The following is a 22,776-nucleotide window of genomic DNA, read 5'->3' as shown; positions in this document are numbered from 1 at the left end:
TCCGCGCTGCTGCAAACACCAACGCACCGTATGAGGGGATACTGGGTATGCTGCAAACATGACAATTTCTTTACTAATTGTCCCTGTTGTTGTTGTAGGGTTTTGCAGGTCTGATCGCACAATATGTCTGCCCTCTCGAGGGTTAGTCAAGGAAGGGCGCTCAGATCCTACATGCCCTTCAGTATGACCCTCAACAACCCATTGATTCCATATTCGCATGACATTGGTTGGATGCCGACCTGTGCGATGAGCGATACCAGGGAATGATAATCCACACTCTGGATAGGCAACGATCCTGCCTCTATCGAATTCCCACACTTGCTGGTAAATGTTTATTATTATTATTCGAGGCATAACACGATATTCCGAGCAAACTCCAACTTTCCAAAGCGCTTTCCGAATGAGAAACCTACTACGCAACGTTTCGCTTATGAAGTGCTTCAGATGTCTTTTCTTCCTCCTGCGTGGCCTAAAATCAGCTTAAATACTAATTATTTGCATATCCCAACCTCTTGCCCTTTCATGTGATTTTGACGTTCCTCAGATCATTCCGTCCTGGAGCTGCAATTTCAATGGCCAGAAGTGTGTATAATACTTAGAATGTCTTCGTAAGGGAAGCAGGCATTACAAATAGATTCAGGTATTTTCCTCTGAACCTGCAGTTTTTGATGGTGCTGACTTCGTAAGCTTTTATATTACTGTAGCTCGGTGTTTTCAAGTTAATTTGGTGAGTTAGTTCAAAGTCAAAGATGCAGTATTCCGGATCTCCGGAAACACCACGTGGATACAGCTGCTCTGTTGGTCACCTGCTTGGTCGATAGCTGCTCTGTCAAGTAGCATTTTGCTGAAATTAAAATAATCAAAGGTTTAACGATTGATTTTTCTTTGTTAAGACGTGAGATAGGAGTCTTCCATGGGTTATTGTCCTAGACGATAGCCTATATTTCTTTAGTAATAAAACTGGCCTAGCTTATATGGAATTATGATGCACACTAGCTTCAATAAATTTCACGCTTTCTCACAGTAAAGTATCTGAATTTTTACACGGCCTTCTAAGCCACTATAGACAAATATTTACAACGCGTGAATAAATATATTGTAATAAAAATAATTAAGCAAATTTTTCTAATCCGTTTAAACCCGATGTCTCTTATCTTTCAAAGTATGTGGTATTGTATGATGATTTAATGCTAAAAATAGCATTCTACTTCTGAAAAAGGAACAGAATGGTGTTTCAGTTTAATTGTTTATAGATTAGCTATAAATTGAACAATCAGTACAATTTGTGAATAAGTAACTATTTCTATAGATTTTCATATAAAAACTTAATGCGCAACAATTATTCTGCTTCAAAACTAAATGAAATTGTTATTCTTTAAAATTCTTCTCTAGTTAATACAATTATTTCAGGTAAATGTGCAAGCAAATTTTTGTCTTCTAAAACCATAATTCAGTAAAGAAATTTAGTGTGCTTCGAGGCTATTTTAAGGAAAGAAAATTGGTATTGACCATTTCCATGGCCATCTAACATAAACGCGTCTTCCTGAGTAGTAAGGTCTAGACAAAAAAAATGTGGAAAGCTTTAAAATGTATTCGCAATGTTGCTTTTCAAAATGAACGAAGATTTTTATCTTCTAAATTTAACGAACCACTGCCAGAAGATTTCATGTCGGCTGCTGGTGGAATTGCAACATTCATGAGACTTCCATTTCAAGAAACGGCAAAAGGTGAGTAGAGTATTTCATTAACTTTAAGCTGAATTTTACACTCTCTTTTTTTTAAGCATGCATCCAGTGATATGAAATCCTGTGCAGATACTCGGATCGTTCCCCAAATTCCAATGATATTCTTTTAGAATTTACGATTTTATGATGGTGTGAAAACAATGTGCATTCAGCAAATACGGAATTTCGAATCGTAATCTTTACAGTCTTTACAGGGATAAAATTATATGATACGCTAAAACATGTTCAATTTAGACGGGCAAAATAATGGTATTCAGATATGATCCACTTACCGGAAAATTCTAGTTACATAATCATAAATTTTATATCTTTCTGACTAGCATTATAATTGGTTATACTAAGTGAAATTCTCTTTAGTGAATATCAACGAATATTAGCATGACTTTTTATCGTACCAATTATTTTTCGAGCCTCACTAAAACAGAGGTAAAGTGATGATTATGTTATTCCTTCAAATAATTTTAAATTCAGTGATTCAAATATTTTTAAAGCATAGTGTGTTCCTGGCTGTATGTTAATGATAAATATCTGTAAAATAACTTAAATTTTTAGTTTCAGTATAAAATTCTGGATATTAAGTAATACATTCTACACTTCATTATACTCATAGAAGACTGCGTGAAATTCCGTTGTCCTGGGTTTAGACTAGTGTAAATCTTCTGAGCATTCTGAAAGATGAGTTAGGCTAAAAAATCTATAAATTCGTTTTTTTTAAATGCTTTTTATATTTACGATACTTTCCGTTTAACGATATTGTGTCAGAAAGCAATAAGAAACTAATAGGGAAATTGTAATTTAGAGAAAAAGTGTGGCTACTTAGAATCTCAATAAATATTCTTAAAATTTTAAAGTGTATTATTGACATTCAGGAAAAAAAAAATCCTCAGAAGATGCCATTGTCATAAGAGGGGCCCAGTACCAGTCGTGAAAAATTCCAAAGAAACTTCCCTTCATTATAGGTGAAAATACGCAGAAATGGCAGAAGTCATAAAAGACTTTTAAACGTAAACTTGCCGATCGCGAATCAGCAGAAATTAAAAACCAAATAAATATGATTTTTTCAACAGTGATGAGAAACTGATGGAGCAATCAGCCGCTCCGCAGAAACATTTACCCTAAAAGAAGAAAAGGCTCCTTTCCATCATCCTTCCATTCCATCATTGAGGCAGAATTCAATTGGTAGAACCTAAGAAAGATTTTTGTGAACCTTTGTACTGAACAGTTTTAAGCTCAAGCTAAAACATAGAAACTTAAGGTATTTCCGAAAAACAGTAATGACTAAAGAGTGATAGCAAGACTGTAGAGACATTAGGTATTTTTTTAAGGAAGAGAGATGAAAAATGAGCAACTCTCTCGCCAGGAATCAAACCAGGGACCTCTGGAATACGCGCCCAGCGTGCAGATCACTGCATTACGAAGGCATGCTAAGAAGACGAGAGAAATACATCATAATACAACTCCATAAAAATGGAATTCAGTCTCACACATTCAGATGGTTAACGAGAAAAAGATAAAAACAGTTATCAAAGACCTACATAACGCCATTTCTGAAAATTACTTACTTGAAGAACTAATTGAAATGAAAATTCCAACTAAGAAAGATGAAAGAACTTTTCAGGATCAGAGATGGTAATGCAAGAAAGATCCGTGTCTATTTCGTCGAGATACCTAGGAATGGTAAAGGCAATGCAATTCATAATATTACGATATCTTCAACATCAGAATTTTAATAGAATCTTATCGAGCAAGAGCTGGCCTGAAGTAGCGCCATCGCTGTCGAAAGTTTGCCATACAGAAGATGGCTGTTATAATAAGCTTGATTGTGTCTTGAGAATCATCTCTTCATCTTGTATTCGTATTCGATTTGAGTTACATATCATAAATTCTATATCTTCCTGAAGAGCATTATACCTAGTTATGAGGAACAGCGAATTATTTTTCCAGCCTAATTAAAAAAAGGTAAAGAGGTGAATTTGTTATTCTTTCAAGCAATTTTATATTCAGTACTTGAAACGTTTTTAAAGCACGGTGTGTTTCTAGCAATATGTTAATGATAAATACCTGTACAATCACATCGTTTTTCAGAACCTACGAATTCAAGATGAAAAAAGAAGAAGGTAAGTTGTATTATGAGCGGTGGTAGTTACCACGCAGCGTCATATAGGGGTTGCTATCCTAAGCAGGTGGAGGAACCCAATCCATGGTAAAGACCGGCAAATTTCTTATGTTTTATGTCCCAGCAAAAGTAAAAGCCCGTAAAGATCTTCTTCCGAGTGGAAACACTACTGTCGCTCTTAAGTGATGTGACTAAAGGGATAAACACTTCTGAAATAAGATGAATTAAAAGATGCTTTGAACTGCCTTGCTTCAGAAGACGCTCGCAAAATTTTAAAGATTAAGGAATTAGTGGAAGTCCCCTCTTTTCGAGAAGATCAGAATCAGATTAGATGTAATTTTCTTGCATCAACAAAACACAACAAAAATATTTTGATAGGTTAATTTTACAATTACCTAATAAGTTACTATTAAGTTATTTTACAGTTGCTCTATCATGAAGAGATTCACAAAATAAATACTCGGCAATTCGTTTATCTTCTTCGAAACGTGTGCAAACTAATAATTGAACAAAGTTCGCTATATCAGTATTTTCATCCAACTACAATGCGAAATAAGGGTCTTTTTTACGGAATTCGCCATTTCATGAATTTGTCAACTTACTGTATCATTTGATAACGGATTATTAAGTTCATTATCCGCTTTTTCGTTGGATAATGTTAAAATGATATCTTTATAGCTGGCGGTATACAAAGTTTTTACCAATACTGTGAGCCTACCCAATCTTGGCCATTCTTAGGCTTACTAGGTAACTAGCTTCCAAAGCTTTCCCGCTTCAAGTAACAAAACCTTTCATTATTTGTTTACTCTTTTTGAACTCCGATAATTTTCTCTTAAAATATTCTTCAATTTATCCTTTAAATTGGCATGCTTAGATTCAAGATTATAGTACTTTCTCCCTCCTTTCTGCATGCCTTCGTGGTGTAACGCTAGCCCACTTGGCGCGTATTCGACTCTTCCAGATTAGAGTCCCGGCGAAAGCATTGTACCTTTATCAAGTCTTCTTCATCAAAAATAATGAACTAATCATTTCTAACTTAATGACTATACAAGATGTCTTTTAAGAAATTATATTTTCATACTTTGATTGAATAGTTCACCGTAAATACACGTTGAGGTTGAGGGTCAATTTCATCGCCATTTCAAGTAAACCCAAATGATATATAATTTCATTATATTTTCTATAAATAGCTTTTCTTTTCTTTTCAATATTCTTAGTGCTAGTAGATTTTCCTGGATCCATCACTTCTAAATTATCACTTTTCCGCTTGGTCAGTCATAGTCCTTTTTTCCATTTTGAAAATCTAGGTTTGTTTTATTATTTTTTTCACAAATATTTAAACGCAAAATATATTACGAGCTCTTCAAAAACAAACAACGATATTATCAAATCGCGTAAAAAGGTAAGGCATATAAAGCAACAAGAAGGCATACTACCTGCTGATAGAACACAGCCAACCGACAAAAAAACTGATTTTAATTGAAATATGAGCCCGAAAACGGTGGCGATATAAAGTGTAAACACACTAATAAATCGATCAGTTTTAAAAGAATTAATGAGATACTATTATCTTTTTACAGGAACTTATTTTTTTATCTCGTATTAAATACAACATCTATTTGTATTACTCCTTTTAGAAACATCATTTATAACAAAATTTTATCTCAATGGCTTAAAAAATATTTGCGAACATAAAAACGGATTATTTTGCTAAAGTCTATGAGCGGTTATTGACCTTAAACAAAACTCAGATCACATAAATTTACGAGTGTTAGAAAACTTAAACAGGATGTTGGGTACATAATTTTTGAATTTAATAGTTAAAAATGCTTTGTTTCATTGTATACCACCCATTTTTTTCTTCCATACCACCGACTGAGAATCGCTGATCAAGCTTAAGTATCTCTTGGCTCTTCATCTCTTTAAACATTTACTCCCACTAAAGCATTTCGCCATGAAACAGAAATTGAAATTTAAACCAAGCAGAATTTTAATCTTATAATAATCCAAACAAGCAACTAATGCCTAATTAAAATTTATTAATGATCGAACACTAAGACTACAAATATTAAAAACATTTCAAACTGCTAACTTTACAAGAGCATTCGCAATAAACCTGCAACCAAATAACTCTAAAAATTAACAAACATTCTAGAATATTGAGGATATAAATTTAAGTATCGTTTTACTTTCACCAGAAAAATAATTAAGTAATTTTACCTTCCTAGTTAAGTTGTAGAGTCATTTAGTTATTTGAAAGCAGGAGAAATGAAAAATGAGCAATGCCCTCGCGCCGGTACTCGAACCACGGGCCTCTCGAATACGCGCCGAGCGTGCTAATCACTACACAACGAAGGCATGCTAAGAAGGCGAGAGAAATACTTTACGAAGTTATTATTCGCTTGCTATATTTTAATTTTAAGAGGGATAGTTGAAAGACTATTTAACAGTCTGTAAAAGTAGTTCTAAAACTGTTTTGTCCCATGCTTTCCTTTCACCATTGGTAAAATATCATTTCTCTCCTCCTCCTTTTCAAAGCTCGAAAAATACTTAAATACATTTATTTAGATAGATTATTTTTAATGTCTTTTATAAACTAAATATAAAAAAGTATAGCAAACTTTGATAAAGACGAAAACTTGAATAAAAGCAGTTTTTATATTTATAAAATAAAACTAAATAGCTAAATAAAAGACAGACCGCATTTCCTCTCCGAAGCTATCAAATCCCCTCCCTGGTTGAGAATAACTGATCTATAACAATAAAATCTCGTTAAATGGCAGAAACAATTAATTACAAGACACCGCGTTTCTTCTGCTTCTTTTATACTAGACTAACTTAAATCTTGGCAAAAGGTTGTTTGAATTTCAAAAATGAAAGTATCGACAAGGCAATTTAATTTAAACTTAATAACTCCTACCATATGGAATTTAAAACAAGAAACCTTACACTTTTATTTTAATCTTGTACGATTTAAATTGTGCCTGCTTTAGCAGACTCCATCAGCTTTTATAAACCTAGTAAAGGAAGGTCGGAGAATATTGAACTAAAAAATGGTTTTAAAGAGATACAGCTGATTCCTACGTGCAAAAAAGACAATATCAATAAAAATTATTGGCTGTTAAAATATGCATTGATAATCCAGGAAACAACTGTTAGATTTGGCAGCATTTTGAAGTTTCGGAAGATTGAAAAACAACTCTGAATCGACAAATATGTTTGCACCTGCATATTTTCGCCTTAATCCAACCAATGGATCAAGGCGTGTATAAAATTTTAAGGCTTATTACATGCGGCGAACATTTAAACAGATGTTTGAAAAAACAGACGGTGAAGAGAAACAATCAATAAGAGAGTTTTGGAAAAACTACAATATCACGAATGCTGTAGAAAACATAAATTTTTCTTGGAATAAGGTAACATAAAAATGTTTGAAAGGGGTGTGGAAGAAGATTTGGCCAGATCTAAGCAAGGGCGGTGACACTGGACACTCTGTCGATATGAATACGGTGTGTGGTGTATTTAATTATGGCAAAGCACACTAGGGCTATCTGCCTAAGAGGAGGGATGCCTTTCGTGGAGGACTTTCTAATGGAAACCGGCTCGTATACACGTTACACATGGGGAAAACCACGAAAACGCTCGTGCAGCCAGCCCGTTCGCGGGATTCGAACCTCGGACCGAACTACCAGTGTTTAGCGACTTTACCGCTCGGCCGCTGGTGGGCCCGATATGAATGAACTACTGGAAGAAATAGTAGAATTAGCGAAACAAACCGGTTTAGATGAAGAAAATGTGGAAGATGTCGAAGAAATAGTGCAAGAAACAGCAGCAAGTCTTTCTAATGATGAACTCAATGTATTAGCGAACCAAAAAGAACACAAAAATATTGAAAGTAGTGATTCTGAAGAAGAGCAAAAAGAACTTTCAACAGCGTTTCTAAAAACCAGTGTGACAACTATAACAGAAATTATGGACCAATTTTTTGAAAATGACCCAAATTTTGACAGGAGTTCAAAAGCAAGACAGGCTGTTATGGATGCCTTATCCGCTTACCAACAACTTCTTACAGAGGGCAAAAGGAAAACGCAAATTACATTAGATACCTTCTTAATAAAAAGGCAGAAAATTGGAAATACAGAAGAGACTGAATGATCTGAAATGTAAACATACTGAGTTAGAATTTTTTTTTATTATTTTTATATCTATATTCGTTTATTATGCTTCTATATTTGTAACAAATAAATTTTTGTTTTATTGTTATAAAAAACATAATTAATAAATTTAATGGTAAAATACCTGACCAGTTTTCCACCCATCTATTGCGAAAGGTGGTTCTAATTCTAAATGAAGTGAAATACTTCAACAATCTACAAAAATAATCATTTTATTTACATAGCAACCTTAATTGCATCGAAGGTTCACTGCTAACTAACTACGTCGCAAACTATAAAACTAACATTCTTTTTCAGAAGCGAAGCGCCCTCTAACGGCGATACACAAATCATTTGGGGGATTTTTCCACACTCCCCACCTGATAATTTTTGCAAAATTATCACTGTTTCAGCATACAAATAATAAAATATAAGAAAGCAACTTACATACCAAATACATTCAACTGATGTAAATATAAATTGCAAAAGGAAATTCTATAAAATAAACAAATATAGTTAACTGCATCAACTCAAATGTTACTCAATACGTAAATATTAATTCAAATTACAAACAGTAAATTATTAGTAATAACTAAACTAATTATCTAAAATTAATGTTAGTGAATATGAAATACAAGAAGTAAAATTAAAAGGTTACAAATTTAGTTCATTTTAAGTCTGATAGTTCAAGGGGGTATATCAATTGTACAGGTCTTTTAAGGTCCCCTTTTTTAGTTTTTACCACCATGATCGTACAAGACCATCACGTCCTTTGAAGACTTGAATTACTCGACCTAAATCCCAGAGGAACTTAGATTTAGTTGTTCCTTCAAGTAAAACTATATCACCAATTTTAAGATTTTTCTTGGCTTCTGGTGTACCGAAGAAGTGAGCATTTCTTAACTCAAGAAGATACTGATTTTTCCATTTTTTCCAGAACTGTTTTATAAGTGTTGTCTGATATTCTTTTCGTTTTATTAGACTCTTTCTTGTTGGAGAGTTATTCAGGATCTCAGCAAAGTTGTATGGATATTCATCCTTATGTCCGATCAATAGAAAATCAGCCGGTGCAAGCGGTTCAGGTTCATGTAAATCGTTGTAAACGTAGGTCAAAGGACGTCTATTCACAATATTTTCGACCTCTGTCAACACAGTCATAAATTCTTCAAAATTTAGTTGAGCTCTGCCTAATATCTTTTTCAACGGTTCCTTTATGGTTTTCATAAGGCGTTCATAAAAAGCTCCTCACCATGGAGCAAGCTCGACGATAAATTTCCAAGTCAAGTCTTCATTTGCTAGAAAATTTTGAAACTCTGTACCTTTAATTATGCTGTAAAAATACTGTAAATCTTTGGCAGCATATTTGAAAGTTTTCGCGTTATCTGAATAAAAGGTGCGACAGTTTCCTCTTCTCGAAATGAAACGTCTGAGAGCCAAAATGAATTTGTTTGCAGACATGTTGGAAATGAGTTCTAGATGTAACGCTCGTGTAACGGCGCACGTAAACAATACGATGTATGATTTCTGAATGTCGTTTCCAGACCTGATGTAAACTGGACCTGTGAAATCCACGCCTGTAACATAGAAAGGTGGAGTTTCAACAATTCGATCTTTAGGTAACTGAGCTGTCATTTGTTTCGCTGGTTTTACTGCGTATTTCCGACAAATTAAACAGTTCCCTAAGACTTTCTTTACCAACTGACGGCCTTTAGGAATCCAAAATTTCTGTCTTAGTTTGGCTAAAGTTGCTGCAACTCCCACATGCAGAACGTTATTATGTTCCCTTTTTACAATTAATTCAGTAAATTTGGAATCTTTAGGAAGAAGAACTGGATGCTTCTCGTCAACTGTATATTCGGTTTCTTCTAATCTTCCCTTAATTCGGAGAATTTTATTTTCATCAAGAAACGGTGCCAAGCTGAATATATCAGAGCTTGGAGAAATTGACTTGTTAGATTGAAGAGCCTTAATTTCAGGTGTGAAGAAATCCATCTGGGATTTACGAACACAAAAAATTTCAGTGTCCTGAATTTCAAAGGCACTTAATTTTCCACTATTAGCAGGCAGTTTTCTTGCCTTAGCAACGAAACGTCTAACCCATGCCATAATTCTGAGATATTTCAGCACATTACTGAATTTGTTATATCCAATAGTTGATCATCTCTTTTCACAACAACGTCATAAACAGATATCTTACTACGGAGTTCTAGTTGCTTATCGTTTCCCACGTCAAACTTCGGTTGAACTGGCCAGTCTATACGTTTGATTTGCAACCAGTCTGGTCCAAACCACCAAAGTGAACAATTTCTTAAATTAGCAACAGTACTTCCTCGTGATATGAGGTCGGAGGGGTTATCTTTCCCACGGCAATAATGCCAATTATTGCTTTCAGTTAGTTTCTGAATTTCATAAACTCTGTTTTTGATGAAAGATTTAAATTTTTCGGGAGATCCCTGAATCCAAAAATAAGTTATTTGAGAATCAGTCCAGTGGAAGGGGATTACTTCGTATTTTAAACATTTTGCGATTTTATCACTCAATCTAGCGGATAAAAGCGCACCTAAAAGCTCCAATCTAGGAAGTGTAAGGGATTTCAGAGGAGCAACTCTACTCTTGGAAGCAACAAAAACTGTTTGAAAAGTTCCATTGTTCAAAACTATTCTCAGATATACCACGCATCCATAAGCTTTCAAACTAGCATCAGAAAAGCTATGGAGTTCTATTTGTTTCACATCTGCATCTAATATTCCTTCTAAATAGTAGCGGGGAATTCTGAGGTGGTTCAGTTCTTCAATTTCTTCGTACCAGGCTTTCCATTTATAACTAAGATCAGGTGGCAGTTCATCGTCCCAATCAATCTTTGCAGACCAGATTTCCTGAATCAGACACTTTATTCTTATAGTGAAAGGGCCATAAAATCCGACAGGATCAAAAATACGGCCTGCGGTTTGCAATAGAAAACGTTTTGAGTTGATTGACGAGGAAATGAAATTTGTCAAGTGCTGAGTGTCAAAATAAAAATTATCATTATCCGTATCCCAGTTAATTCCTAACACTTTGATCGGGACAACTTCAGGAGATTCTTGCATCGAAAATTCTTTGCAATGCCAAATATCTTTGAGTTCTTTGGAATTAGTATGCCACTTATGTAGTGACATATTAGCTTCATTAAAAATGTTCACAATTTCTTAACTTGTTTTCAGGGCTTGTTCTAAATTTTGGTGACCACCAATAATGTCATCAACATACAGATAGTTGTTTAAGAGTTCTACTGTTTCAGGATATATTTCTGAATATTTTTTAAGGTGATGCTTAATAGTAGCAGCTAGGAGAAAGGGACTAGATTTTACTCCAAACAAAACTCTTGTAAATCTAAAGGTTTTCAAGCTTTCATTGTTATCACCAGTATCATCTTTCCAAAAGAATCGTGTAACGTCCCTGTCTTCTTCATTTAACTCTATCTGTAAGAATGCTTGTGTAATGTCCGCTGTAAAGGCTATCGAATTTTGTCTAAATTTTATCAATAAATCAAAAATATCAGGATATAGGTTCGGACCAGTATATAAACAGTCATTTAGAGAGAGTGTTTTTGGTTTATGGGCTGAAGCATCATAAACTATTCTTAGTTTGCTTGTTGCTCTATCATTTCTGATGACTGCTCTATGAGGTAAATAAAATAGGGTTTTATCATTTTGATTGTCTTCTTGAACTGGTTCAATAATATGTTTTAACTCGTAATCCTTTAAAACCTCTGTGTATTGAACAAACAAAGAGTTATCAATTTTAAATTTGTTACTCAATTTCTTAAATCTTTCAAGTGCTATATCCTTATTATCTTCCTTTAAATGTTTTGAATTCGGTTTCCAAGGTAATTTTACTTGGTATCTGCAGTTCTTATACCTGATATCAGATTCGAAAGATTTCATAATTTCTAAATCAACAGTTTTGTCGTTTTGAGTATCACTTTCCAAACCCAAGTTTTCTAGCTTCCAAAACTGTTGTAACTGATCTGATATCAAGTTTTCATTTACAATTACTTTCATAGTTAATAATTCACTATGATCATTATTTACTTTACCCTGCAAACACCTCCCAAATAAAGATTCTGTGGCTACTACATTTCTTGAAATTCTTTTAATTTTACCAGTAATTATAGAATGGTAGAAATCTACCCCTATGAGAATATCAATTTTGTCACTTTTTCTACAACAATCTGCTAATTGTAAATTTTGTAAAATTATATTTTTCTTAGCAAAGTTCAAATCTGGAGGAGAGATAACAGTATTGGATATATTTTCGGTTTCAAGAAGCTCAATATATATATTAAGATTAGGATCGTTTACATTTTCTAGTTTTGCTCTAACAACATTAAAGGTTTTTTCTAACGCACTTTTATCACCAAAGGAATAAACAGAAAGTGATTCTTTTCTAACAATCGGAAGTTCCATTTTAGTAGATACATCTTTAGTTATGAAAGATCTCATTGAGCCATTATCAAAAAGAATTCTGACATTTTCAGATTTATCATTATTTCGGATCAATGCAGAAGCCGTTTGTAATAATATTTTATTAGATCTATTTTCATCGGAATTATATGAAGAAACAGCGGAAATAACGCTCGAATCCGACGTTTTCTTTCCAGGTTTTTCATTATCTTTTTTCTGATGGAATGAATAACAAATGGCTTTCGAGTGTTTATTAAAGCAGAAGGCACAGTTTATTTTTTGTTTACAATTTTGAATCCGGTGAAATCGACCCAAACATAAAAAACACCGCGATTTACGTTTTAAGATCTCTTTTTTCTTTTCTACACTTAAAATTTCGCAATCCGCAGATTTATGATTTGTGTTCCCGCAGAACAGACACTGCGATTCGGATGACGCCGCTAACAACTCAACTGTAGACGGCTTGCTCGTTATGGCTGGAGAATGTTTATGTTTGAAGGGCAAATGCTTTTCCAATCGCGAATATTTTTCTCTAGAATTATAAATAACAGAAGCCGCTCGTTCTCTACTGAATACTTCGTTCCTCAAAAAGGCTAACAGACCTTTTAAATCCCAATTTTCGTCTTTAATTTTTCGGCTATAATCAAGAACGAATTCATTAGGAAGTAATTTCAAAATTAAAGGCGTTAAGAGATTTCCGTAGGTATCAGAGTCTATTTTTAATGCTTCAAGATTTCTTATCTGTACTTCGGCGTGATCTAAAAGTTTTCTTAATCCGTTTATATCATTAGGATTTCTAACAGGTGAAGTACTTAAGAGTTGTCCTAAATGCGAATTAATTAAGATGTTCTTTTGACCAAATCTGGAACGTAACAGTTCAAGAGCAGCTTCGTAATTATTTTCGATGAGAGCGAAACCAGAAATAGCTTTGGCGGCTGAGCCACCAAGAAAGCTTTTTAAGTAAATTAATTTTTCTATTTTTGATAAATTCGGATTTTTATCAATCGCATTTTGGAACTGACCTATGAATTCTAACCAATCCGAAGAATCACCATAAAATTTAGAGATCGTTAATTTTGGAAGACGAGTGAATTTGTGACTTTCGTTTTGGGATTCTGTAACGGTTTCATTAGAAATGTCTCTATTTGCATTGTCCGAATTTTCCAACTTATTCAACTCTTTCAACTTTTCTTTCCTCTAAACTGCCACACTTGAATTTTCTCTTCATATTCCAAAGCGGATGAGATTTCAAGTTCAAATTCGTCTTCTTCCACTTTTAATTCTTGTTCTATTTCAGCGTCTAAATTGCTCAAGGATTTTGATTTTTCGTTTAACTGGTCTAAAATTTCTTCCAATACATTTACATTTATACTATTATCATCTTTATTCAGTTCGGTTTCAATTTTCTTTAATATCTTGGACACTCCGGTCCTCAATACCTTTCGTTTCGATTTCAGTTTAGCAATAAGATCTTCCATATTATATAAAAATAGAAAATACAGGCTTACCTTGGCTGTCTTCGCATAAAATGATATCCAAAATTAAAAAACACAAACTTCTAAATTGGCCAAAGGTTCTCGGCACCGATGCACCATATTGCGAAAGGTGGTTCTAATTCTAAATGAAGTGAAATACTTCAACAATCTACAAAAATAATCATTTTATTTACATAGCAACCTTAATTGCATCGAAGGTTCACTGCTAACTAACTACGTCGCAAACTATAAAACTAACATTCTTTTTCAGAAGCGAAGCGCCCTCTAACGGCGATACATAAATCATTTGGGGGATTTTTCCACACCATCTTCCTTTCACCCCATTATTTACATGTTGAGATAACCTCGTTTAACGCTGTGTCATATTACGCTGTATTTTGATGGAACGTATACCTCGCGTTAAGCGGGGTCTTACTGTACTTATATCTTTCTGTCCTTATAATAAATTACAAGATGCCTTCTTGAGCGTCAAAAACTTGTAGATTTCTCTGCTTAATTTCCTAAAACTCACTTTCACAGCTGTACATTTACGATATAAATTACTGTGCAAAATGAACCTACAAGTCAAGTTTAATTTTTCTCCAATTCAAACACTTTATTTGGTAGCTATTGATTAAGAATTACAGTGTAGTCCTATTTATCACATAATTGTGTCAAAAGACGATTGAAATTTTTAATACGCGATAGGACGTCCTAGAAAGATTCACTTTTCTCTGTAATGACTTGTCAACATTCTGGACTTCCACTGATGAAATCACTTACCTACAAACAATATTTACTCAGTGGAATAGGGGTAAATTTATGCACATGAAGCACATACTTTGTGAAATTATTGTAATTTACCTTTGCAAACAACAAATAAGTAAGCCAGAAAAGCTACCAATGATAATTAGACTCTCCTTGAATCTAAAAATCTACGAAAATTTTGTCAGTATCAACTATAATATCAACAAATCTTTTCTGTGATTTCTGTAATTTTCCCTCAACTGAATTTTTGCAATAGTCATTTTATATTTCAATTTTAGTGTTCAATTTTGAAAATTCATATGAAATGGAAAGTTTATTCATTAAGAAAGAAGAATCAGTAAAGTATGATTAAGAATAAAGTAGCAATTTTATTTTTAATCATACTTTTACTGATAATGCACTAATGCAATAACAGTCACTAAATGCGCTGAAAGCAATAATAGTCACTATCTGTCAGTAATCCGTAATGTTATCATTACAACGTTTGAGCAATTGTGAGTCAAAGATATAAAATAAATGGTATTCTCCGTGAACTTATGAAACAAGAGAATACTTTTGAGAAAGCAGAAACAATTGTTTCGCCAAGCTGTTAAAAACGTAAGTCATTCAAGCACCTGTAAAACTTAAACAGAAGATTTTAAAATGTATTATAACGCATTCCTTTTTCTTTTCATATGTCCTTTCTCTTTCAAATATTCCAATACTGTATTTTTTCTGAAAGAAATTAAACGCGAATAATGAACGATTTCATATTAATATAATTAATATAATTTCATATTAACATATATAAATTTCATATTAATTTCTGTGCAATGACTTCCAGTTTGTTCCGAAACAGGAAATGGAAAAGAGAAAAAGATTCTTTTTCCTTTCCTGTTCAAGAGATTAGCAGCTAATACAGAACAAAATTAAAAGTATGCCAGTTTTATTCTAAAATTCTTCAAATAGTAGGTAACATTAGGCTACGTCAATGATTTATGGTGGTAGTTTGAAAGTAAAATATTTTATATCTCTGAATGTGCAGAAAGACTGGATACTTCTTTCAACGATTAGCATCTCAGAAAAATGAGTTTTGCTGTGACAATAAGTAATTTATTTGACTTATTAAATAAAAAAAAATTTTCCAATATTTTTCTACAGCAACAAAACTATTGTTGCCAAAAGGGAAAAAAATGCCTCTGGACTTTTCTTTCCTTTTTTAGCAATAACAGTTAAAACATAATTACAAAAGAAAAATTTAATGAGGTATATTTTACTATCCCATGAATGGGGCATTGCGCATTGCTGGATTTTAATGCCAATTTAGAGCCTAATTTTGTTTGCATCATATGTTAACAGATTGAAAGATGTATTTCGTATTAACATCCTCAAAGATTTGAATTCATGAGTTTCTATCCCGTGAATTAACGCTGATTTATGTCTCTTAAGCTATACAGATAACATATTGTTTGAAATTAATTGACTGTTTAACTTTTGAAGCTTTGAGTTCTTCTGGATTTTAATTTTTTTAATTACTTGTATTGATTGCTTTAAACACATATCTTCCATATATCTGTGAATTTAGTTTTAAATCTCTTTCAAGTTGCAAGACCTCTGATTTTAGAGGTCTTTGTTTTAAATTCGTGGGCATTACTTGAATGAATTATCAAACGCATATATTTACATCACGTCGCGCCATAAAAGCTATAATTTAACCTATATTTCTCAATAACATTTTACAACAAGTGTTATTTTACGCCATATGTTTATCGAATAATACACTTCTAATATTTTTTTAATATATTGATTGCTGTAATACTCTATAATAATTCGTGGGCACCCGACGCAGGAGTGTAGCTCGGAAAAAGTGAGTTGCACTAATTGCTGCAGTAGTAATTCTGAAAGGGGGACCTCTTTCAGCACAGATCATCCAGCTACTTCAAGTTCCTGCCCAGTGTATGGAGCCCATTTCGAGAGTCTGAGAAGGACCACTGCAAAGAACTAAACCAAGATGACACTAAACAAACATATAGCAGGTCTTCGATTTTTACAGTGTAACTTGCAGAAGTGCTATGCAGCAACCATAAATACGCTGCAAGTAATGACACATACAGCTGCCAATGTCGGAATCTTCCAAGAGCCGTACGTTCACAACGGAGTGATTCCTGGTGTTCCAACACACAGCAGAACGTTTCTCTCAAAGAATCAGCTAGCTGCGATTATTTACAGTGGCCCTCTCTCCCCTCTCCTAATGAAAATCACAGAGCATACAGTCTCCATCAGACTAGACACTAGTAATTGCAGCATTGATATTATTGCTGTGTATCTACCCCCGAGCGAAGATATTACCTCTCTATTAGAGGAACTTAATTCTAACCTTCTAACTGGGGCATCACACTGTATCATAGCAGGAGACTTTAACGCCACCAGTCAACTATGGGGTGCTGACTCGGAGAACCGAAGGGGAATTGCGGTACTCGAATTCTTGGACAGTAAGCATTTCATTGTCATCAACGCTCAGGACTCACCGCCTACCTTTGAAACATCTAGAGCTCGAGGGTGGCCAGATCTAACAATATCAACTCCCAATACAACTCCGTACATACAAGATTGGACAGTGAGTGACCTGCCGTCACTCAGTGATCACAAAATTATTACTTACAGGCTGGATACTCCTATAGACTACATAATAAAGAAAAGATTCAAAACGGCATTTGGAGGACATTCCGTTTTACGGGAACACATTCGAGCGCACGTAGAGAAATTTATCAAAGATTTCAACAACTGCCAGGACAGAAACTCCTTAGATAATCTCTACGACTTACTAGTTACAAAAATAGTGCAAGCCGCCCACAAAGCATATCGTTTGAAATCTGTAAAGGCAAAACACTCGATATCCTGGTGGTCACCAGAGCTTAACACAGAGAGGAGCAGAGTTCGAGCACTTCGCAGAAAAGCACAATCCACGGTAGATCCATATCTACGGCAACTCAAAATGATAACATACAATAAAGCCAGAGCTTTATATAAAAGAAAAATTAAAGAGGCCAAGTTAATCTCATGGAGAAGTTACTGTAGTAATGTCACTAAAGCCTTTGGACCTACTCAAAAGATAACATGTAACAAGGTGTTTCGTCCTACGACGCTTTCGCCTATGGTGAATAGCACTGCCTCATCCAACATCGAAGTAATCAGTGAGATCATAAATGCAGTTTTTCCTGATGATGATGAAGAGGATTTCTTAGAGGAGCAAGAGGAAGCGAGAAAAACCTACAGTATGAAATTTCGCCAAGTTACCAGAAGAGACGAACTCCCTCCTACGCAAATGGAAGTGGATAACATCATACGTACTCTGGCACCCAAAAAAGCTCCAGGTCCGGATGGAATTGATAATATCATCATTAGAGAGATACACCGGGAATTCCCAAAACTATTCCTTGCGGTCATTTCAGCTTGCTGGAAACATCAGTACTTTCCTAAAAATATGAAGTTGGCAGAAGTGGCGTTATTCCTAAAATCAGGCAAAACTCCGGCAGAACCTACATCTTACAGGCCAGTCTGTCTACTGCCAGCGCTCGGTAAGGTATTGGAAAGAGTAATTTTTTACAGATTGGACTTCTTCCTGCAAAGGAACAACGCCCTGCATCCCAACCAATATGGATTCCGAATGGGCAACTCAACTGAACATGCCATAAAAGACTTAATGGCCACTATCAAACAGAACAAGGATAACAATTTGCACTCACTGGCAATAGCCATTGACATCAAGGGAGCCTTTGACTCCCTTTGGTGGCCAGACGTAATAAATTTGCTGCACAACATGGCGTGCCCAACAGCCATTATTACCATCCTTCGCTCGTACCTTCAAGATCGAAGTGTACAAGTAACATCAGACAGCGGCATTTATGTCAAAAATGTCTTTAGAGGATGCCCACAGGGGTCATGCCTTGGATCAACACTGTGGAATATAGTAGCAAACTCGGCATTTCGTCAGTTTGAGAGCGTAGAATACGCTCGAATCATAGCCTATGCGGACGATTTTATGCTAGTTGTGGCAGGAAGGAGTAACCTCGAAATGAGATCTCAATACTGTCTTGATCTGTTCTCCCAATGGGCCAGAGCACATAAGCTTCAGATTTCGGCAGAGAAAACTAAAGCTTTGCTCATAGGACGCAGCAGGCAGTTAAGACGCAACCCAAGCATTAAACTCCATGGGATACCGGTAAAATGTTTCCCCCAATTGAAATATCTTGGGCTATTACTCGACAACAGACTTTCTTGGATGCCACATGTCAGGAATCTTAAGACTCGAATTAGCATCCTAAGCAACAACATGAGACGCATGACTTCACATAAATGGGGTATCTCATTTAAGCTACTAAAAATTTGGCATAGAACCATTACAGAAAGAGTAATAACTTATGGAGCAGCAATCTGGGGTGGTGAACTTACCTCTCATATGAAAAGATCCCTGCTCTCTATTCAGAGACAGCAGCTACTTCAAGTATGCAGGGCCTACCGTACCACGTCAACACTAGCCCTACAACAACTAGCAGGAATTCCTCCCTTAGATTTGATAGTAGAAAGGGAGGCAGCTATCGTAAGGGTTACCAGGCTGGGTCAAACTTCAACACTCTGGGGTCATAGTTATCACCACTCGGACTACGAGGAGCAAAACAACTGCAATAACTTTCATCCAGCAGCTTTTAATCTCTCTGACGGTATCAGTATAAACGACCAACCAATTCAGAGGTACAGTAATAACCTTTTCACAGATGGCTCCAAAACTGAGAACGGCACGGGCAGCGCCTTCTGTAGACTAGAAAATGGAGTTGTAACATTCGAGTGGAAAAGGAAATTAGGCTTGAATAACTCGGTATACTAAGCAGAGCTTTTAGCTATCAGTGCTGCAATTAGATATGCGAACACATGTCAACAGGAGAAATTCTCCATACTCAGTGATTCGGCATCAAGTCTGACGGCTATCGCAAGTCAAAACAGCCGGAGTCCATTGGTATACAGAATTCAGAAATAGCTTCTGACAATGCCTATTTCGCAAAGACCCACTTTAAAATGGGTTCCCGCTCACACAGGGATTCAAGGCAATGAAGCCGCTGACCTACTGGCCAAGCAGGCAGCCAACTGTACGGATATATTAGAAAGACCAACTAAACTTCCTTGGTCTCATATTAAGCGAACAACTTTGACAAGTCTTCTACAAAATTGGCAAAGTAGATGGACAGAGGCAGAGGTAGGACGAAGGACATTTCGCTTACTGCCAAAAGTTAACATGGAAATAAAGACCCACTGTGCTAGCCTAACACAGTTCTTGACAGGTCATGGACCATTCCCAGTATACCTGAACAGATTCAGACTTAGGGATACTTCTTTCTGCGAATGCGGAGAGGAAGGCGACACGGACCATTATTACTTCCATTGTGTAGATACAAGAACCTGGCACTTGAAGAAACCAGCGGACTGTGCCTGGGCAATGTGGACGACTAACACACTCAAAAACAGAATAGCCCTTGATAAAATAGAGAAAATCTCAGAACACTGCCTAAGCAGAAACAACCGTGGATAATATTATAATGTTTCAAAAGTTCAGAACTTAAAGCAGATAACCAGAATAACGCTTAGTGCCTTGCAGTTAACAATATGTAAAAACTATTATTAGTTTATAATATTCAACCTTGTTACTCTGGAGTCTTTCCCGCCGTGATGGTATATAATTCCGTTTGGTTCATGTCCGTGGTCGGAAGCCATCATAGCGGTGCACTCACTCACTCACTCACTCTATAATAATATACATCGTATCAAAACCGTACCAAATAATATACAACGTATCCAAACCATACCATATTACCAAATAATATCAAATAATCAATCCTTATCTGACCTTCATTTTAACAATCACTGATAGTAAACACATACTTCCAGTTACAAAAGTGTCTCAAAAATTCATATTTTCGAATTTTTAAATTAAAAAAATTTAATATTTAATAAAATACGAAATCTAAATTTTTATACGCCCCCGGTATCTATACTTATATTTAGGAAGATTCTATACTCCTTGTAAAAAGTAAAATACAGCTGACCTCCCGTACAGTAAAAATTGATTAATATATTTGGCATCAAAGTCAGAGATCAAATTTAGGAGCCGTACACATACTAAAGAGTGAAATGCTTGTATATATTGTAATTGCCGACTCTTTCAAGTAATGAGGGCAGAAATAATCAGGAGAGCAGTAATGAAGAAAGAAATAGAGCTTGCTGAGAGGACACAAATTCTTCGACTTGCTTGATGAATTCTGGGTCCACTAGTATTTTCATTAGGAGATGATTTGTGTTCTAAGTGTTCAGCGAAAGCTCTCATTTTGTCAGCATCTGGGTATGCGCTGAAGTTTGCATCAGTTTGCATCAGGCTGATTACCCGCGTGTTCGCTGTTGAGGAATTTATGAAATTTCCTGAAAGATCCGTCATTTAATTCTGTAGTTTCAATTTTTTCATCCTATCTTTCAATAGCGTTATTCCTAATTTCATTCTTAATCTTCTTACTGACACGATTTAACTCAATTACCGTATCTCTACTAAATTGTCATCTCCTATGTAAGCGATTTCTTACTGTGCTAAGATGCTGTATACTTTTGGGAAGTTTTCCAACAGAGTCCTTTACAATCACAATGTTGATGGCTTCGTGATAATCGTCGTTTAAGCGAGTGCTGAGCTCATTGTATCGATATCAGAGTGATATGAAAATCTTTTACTTTTAACCTGATTTTTCTTGAGAATATTCTGGAAAAGCTGAAAATCTGTATGGTCTTTAAACTTAAGCGGCTTGATTTTTGTGACACTTAGAGTGCCTTTGTCCGGGATGTGGTCCAAAGTGAGCGCATACTCGGTATCTATTGCCATGAGGATGATCGAAGTTCGTAAGTATTAAGCCAAGTATGCCCACTGTCTTCTTGGATGAAATGGTCTGTATGCAGTTTCTTCCGGTGCATAGATTGAGATGGGATTATAAAGCATGAAGTGGTGAAGAGAAAATATTTTTCATAAAAATAGACATCATTTGTAAATTCTCTTAATTTTGCAAACGTGTAATTCGTTAAGGAAGACGATAAGCAATTAACTCAGTTTTTAATATAAAAGTTTAAGTAATTCATTAAATAAGGTAATAAACCCAATTATTCAAGATTTAAATGGAGTGCATGACATTTGTCTAAAGAGCAGTAAAAAATTACATATCTATCTTATATATATGCGGCTGAAGTGTTTGTCGCCGATAGTTTATTGGTTGCTTGCGTAACTGTAAATTGTTTTATTCCCCGTGCAGTGCAGTGCGTGACGAATATTATGAGAAAGCTAAGCCGTAAAAATTAAAAATACAAGAGCACGTGCATTTAACATTTAATAAATAAATTTAACATCTGTTTGTCGCCGATAGTTAATTGGCTGCTTGGGTAACTGTTTTTTTTTGTGTAACAAATTAACGTAATTAATATAATTACAGCTATCAAAATTTAATGTATTAATTATTATAAATTTTATGTTACACAACATGTATTTGTTCAATTAATTATTGGTATTGTTTGGTCAGTTATTTATATGAGCTTGCCCGAAAATTTTTAGCTAGCGTCATTCATTCTTGCTTGTATTCGCGATTACTCACACAATGGATCTTGGTAAATTTTCACGTAATAAACTACGATTTTCATGACTTAAGTTAAACCCTTAAAATTTAATATTAATAGACGCAGAAAAATTAGCACTTTAATTTGAGACTACTTTCATAATTCTACCTTCAACAGAATTTAAGTTATAGCCATTTATTTAACGTAATACTTGCAAAACCCATTGTTTGGCTTAAAAGGGGGAGGAATTCACTTTTAACGAAAAAATGTGCACTTTTAACGAAAAAATCTGAGTTAATTGCTTTTGGACTTGGGACAAGTCTTCTTGAGGTAGCGGGTATGGTTGCCATATTTTTCACTTGCAGTTGTTTAGGCGTGGCTTTCGTTTGGCGAGTATTTGGCGAGAATTAAGTTTCGCTTTTAGTTCAATGTTTTGGAAATAGGTGAAATTTTGCATGG

General features: G+C 35.0%; 1 protein-coding gene across 1 annotated transcript in view; it reads left to right on the top strand.

Annotated features, from left to right (window-relative positions):
- The first annotated feature begins 1,416 nt into the window (after positions 1 to 1,416).
- The window catches only part of LOC118200544 (agmatinase, mitochondrial-like), a 59,964-nt gene continuing 38,604 nt past the window's right edge, over positions 1,417 to 22,776 (top strand). The window contains exon 1 of the mRNA XM_085817922.1: positions 1,417 to 1,727. Within this exon, the coding sequence (XP_085674048.1) occupies positions 1,571 to 1,727 (157 nt within the window). The 5' untranslated portion in view covers positions 1,417 to 1,570. The remainder of the gene's footprint in view (positions 1,728 to 22,776) is intronic.

This window comes from Stegodyphus dumicola, chromosome 6, assembly GCF_044657685.1.
Source record: "Stegodyphus dumicola isolate Sdum_Otavi_A_Nest chromosome 6, ASM4465768v1".
NCBI lineage: Eukaryota > Metazoa > Arthropoda > Arachnida > Araneae > Eresidae > Stegodyphus > Stegodyphus dumicola.
This window is presented reverse-complemented; position numbering and strand designations above follow the sequence as displayed.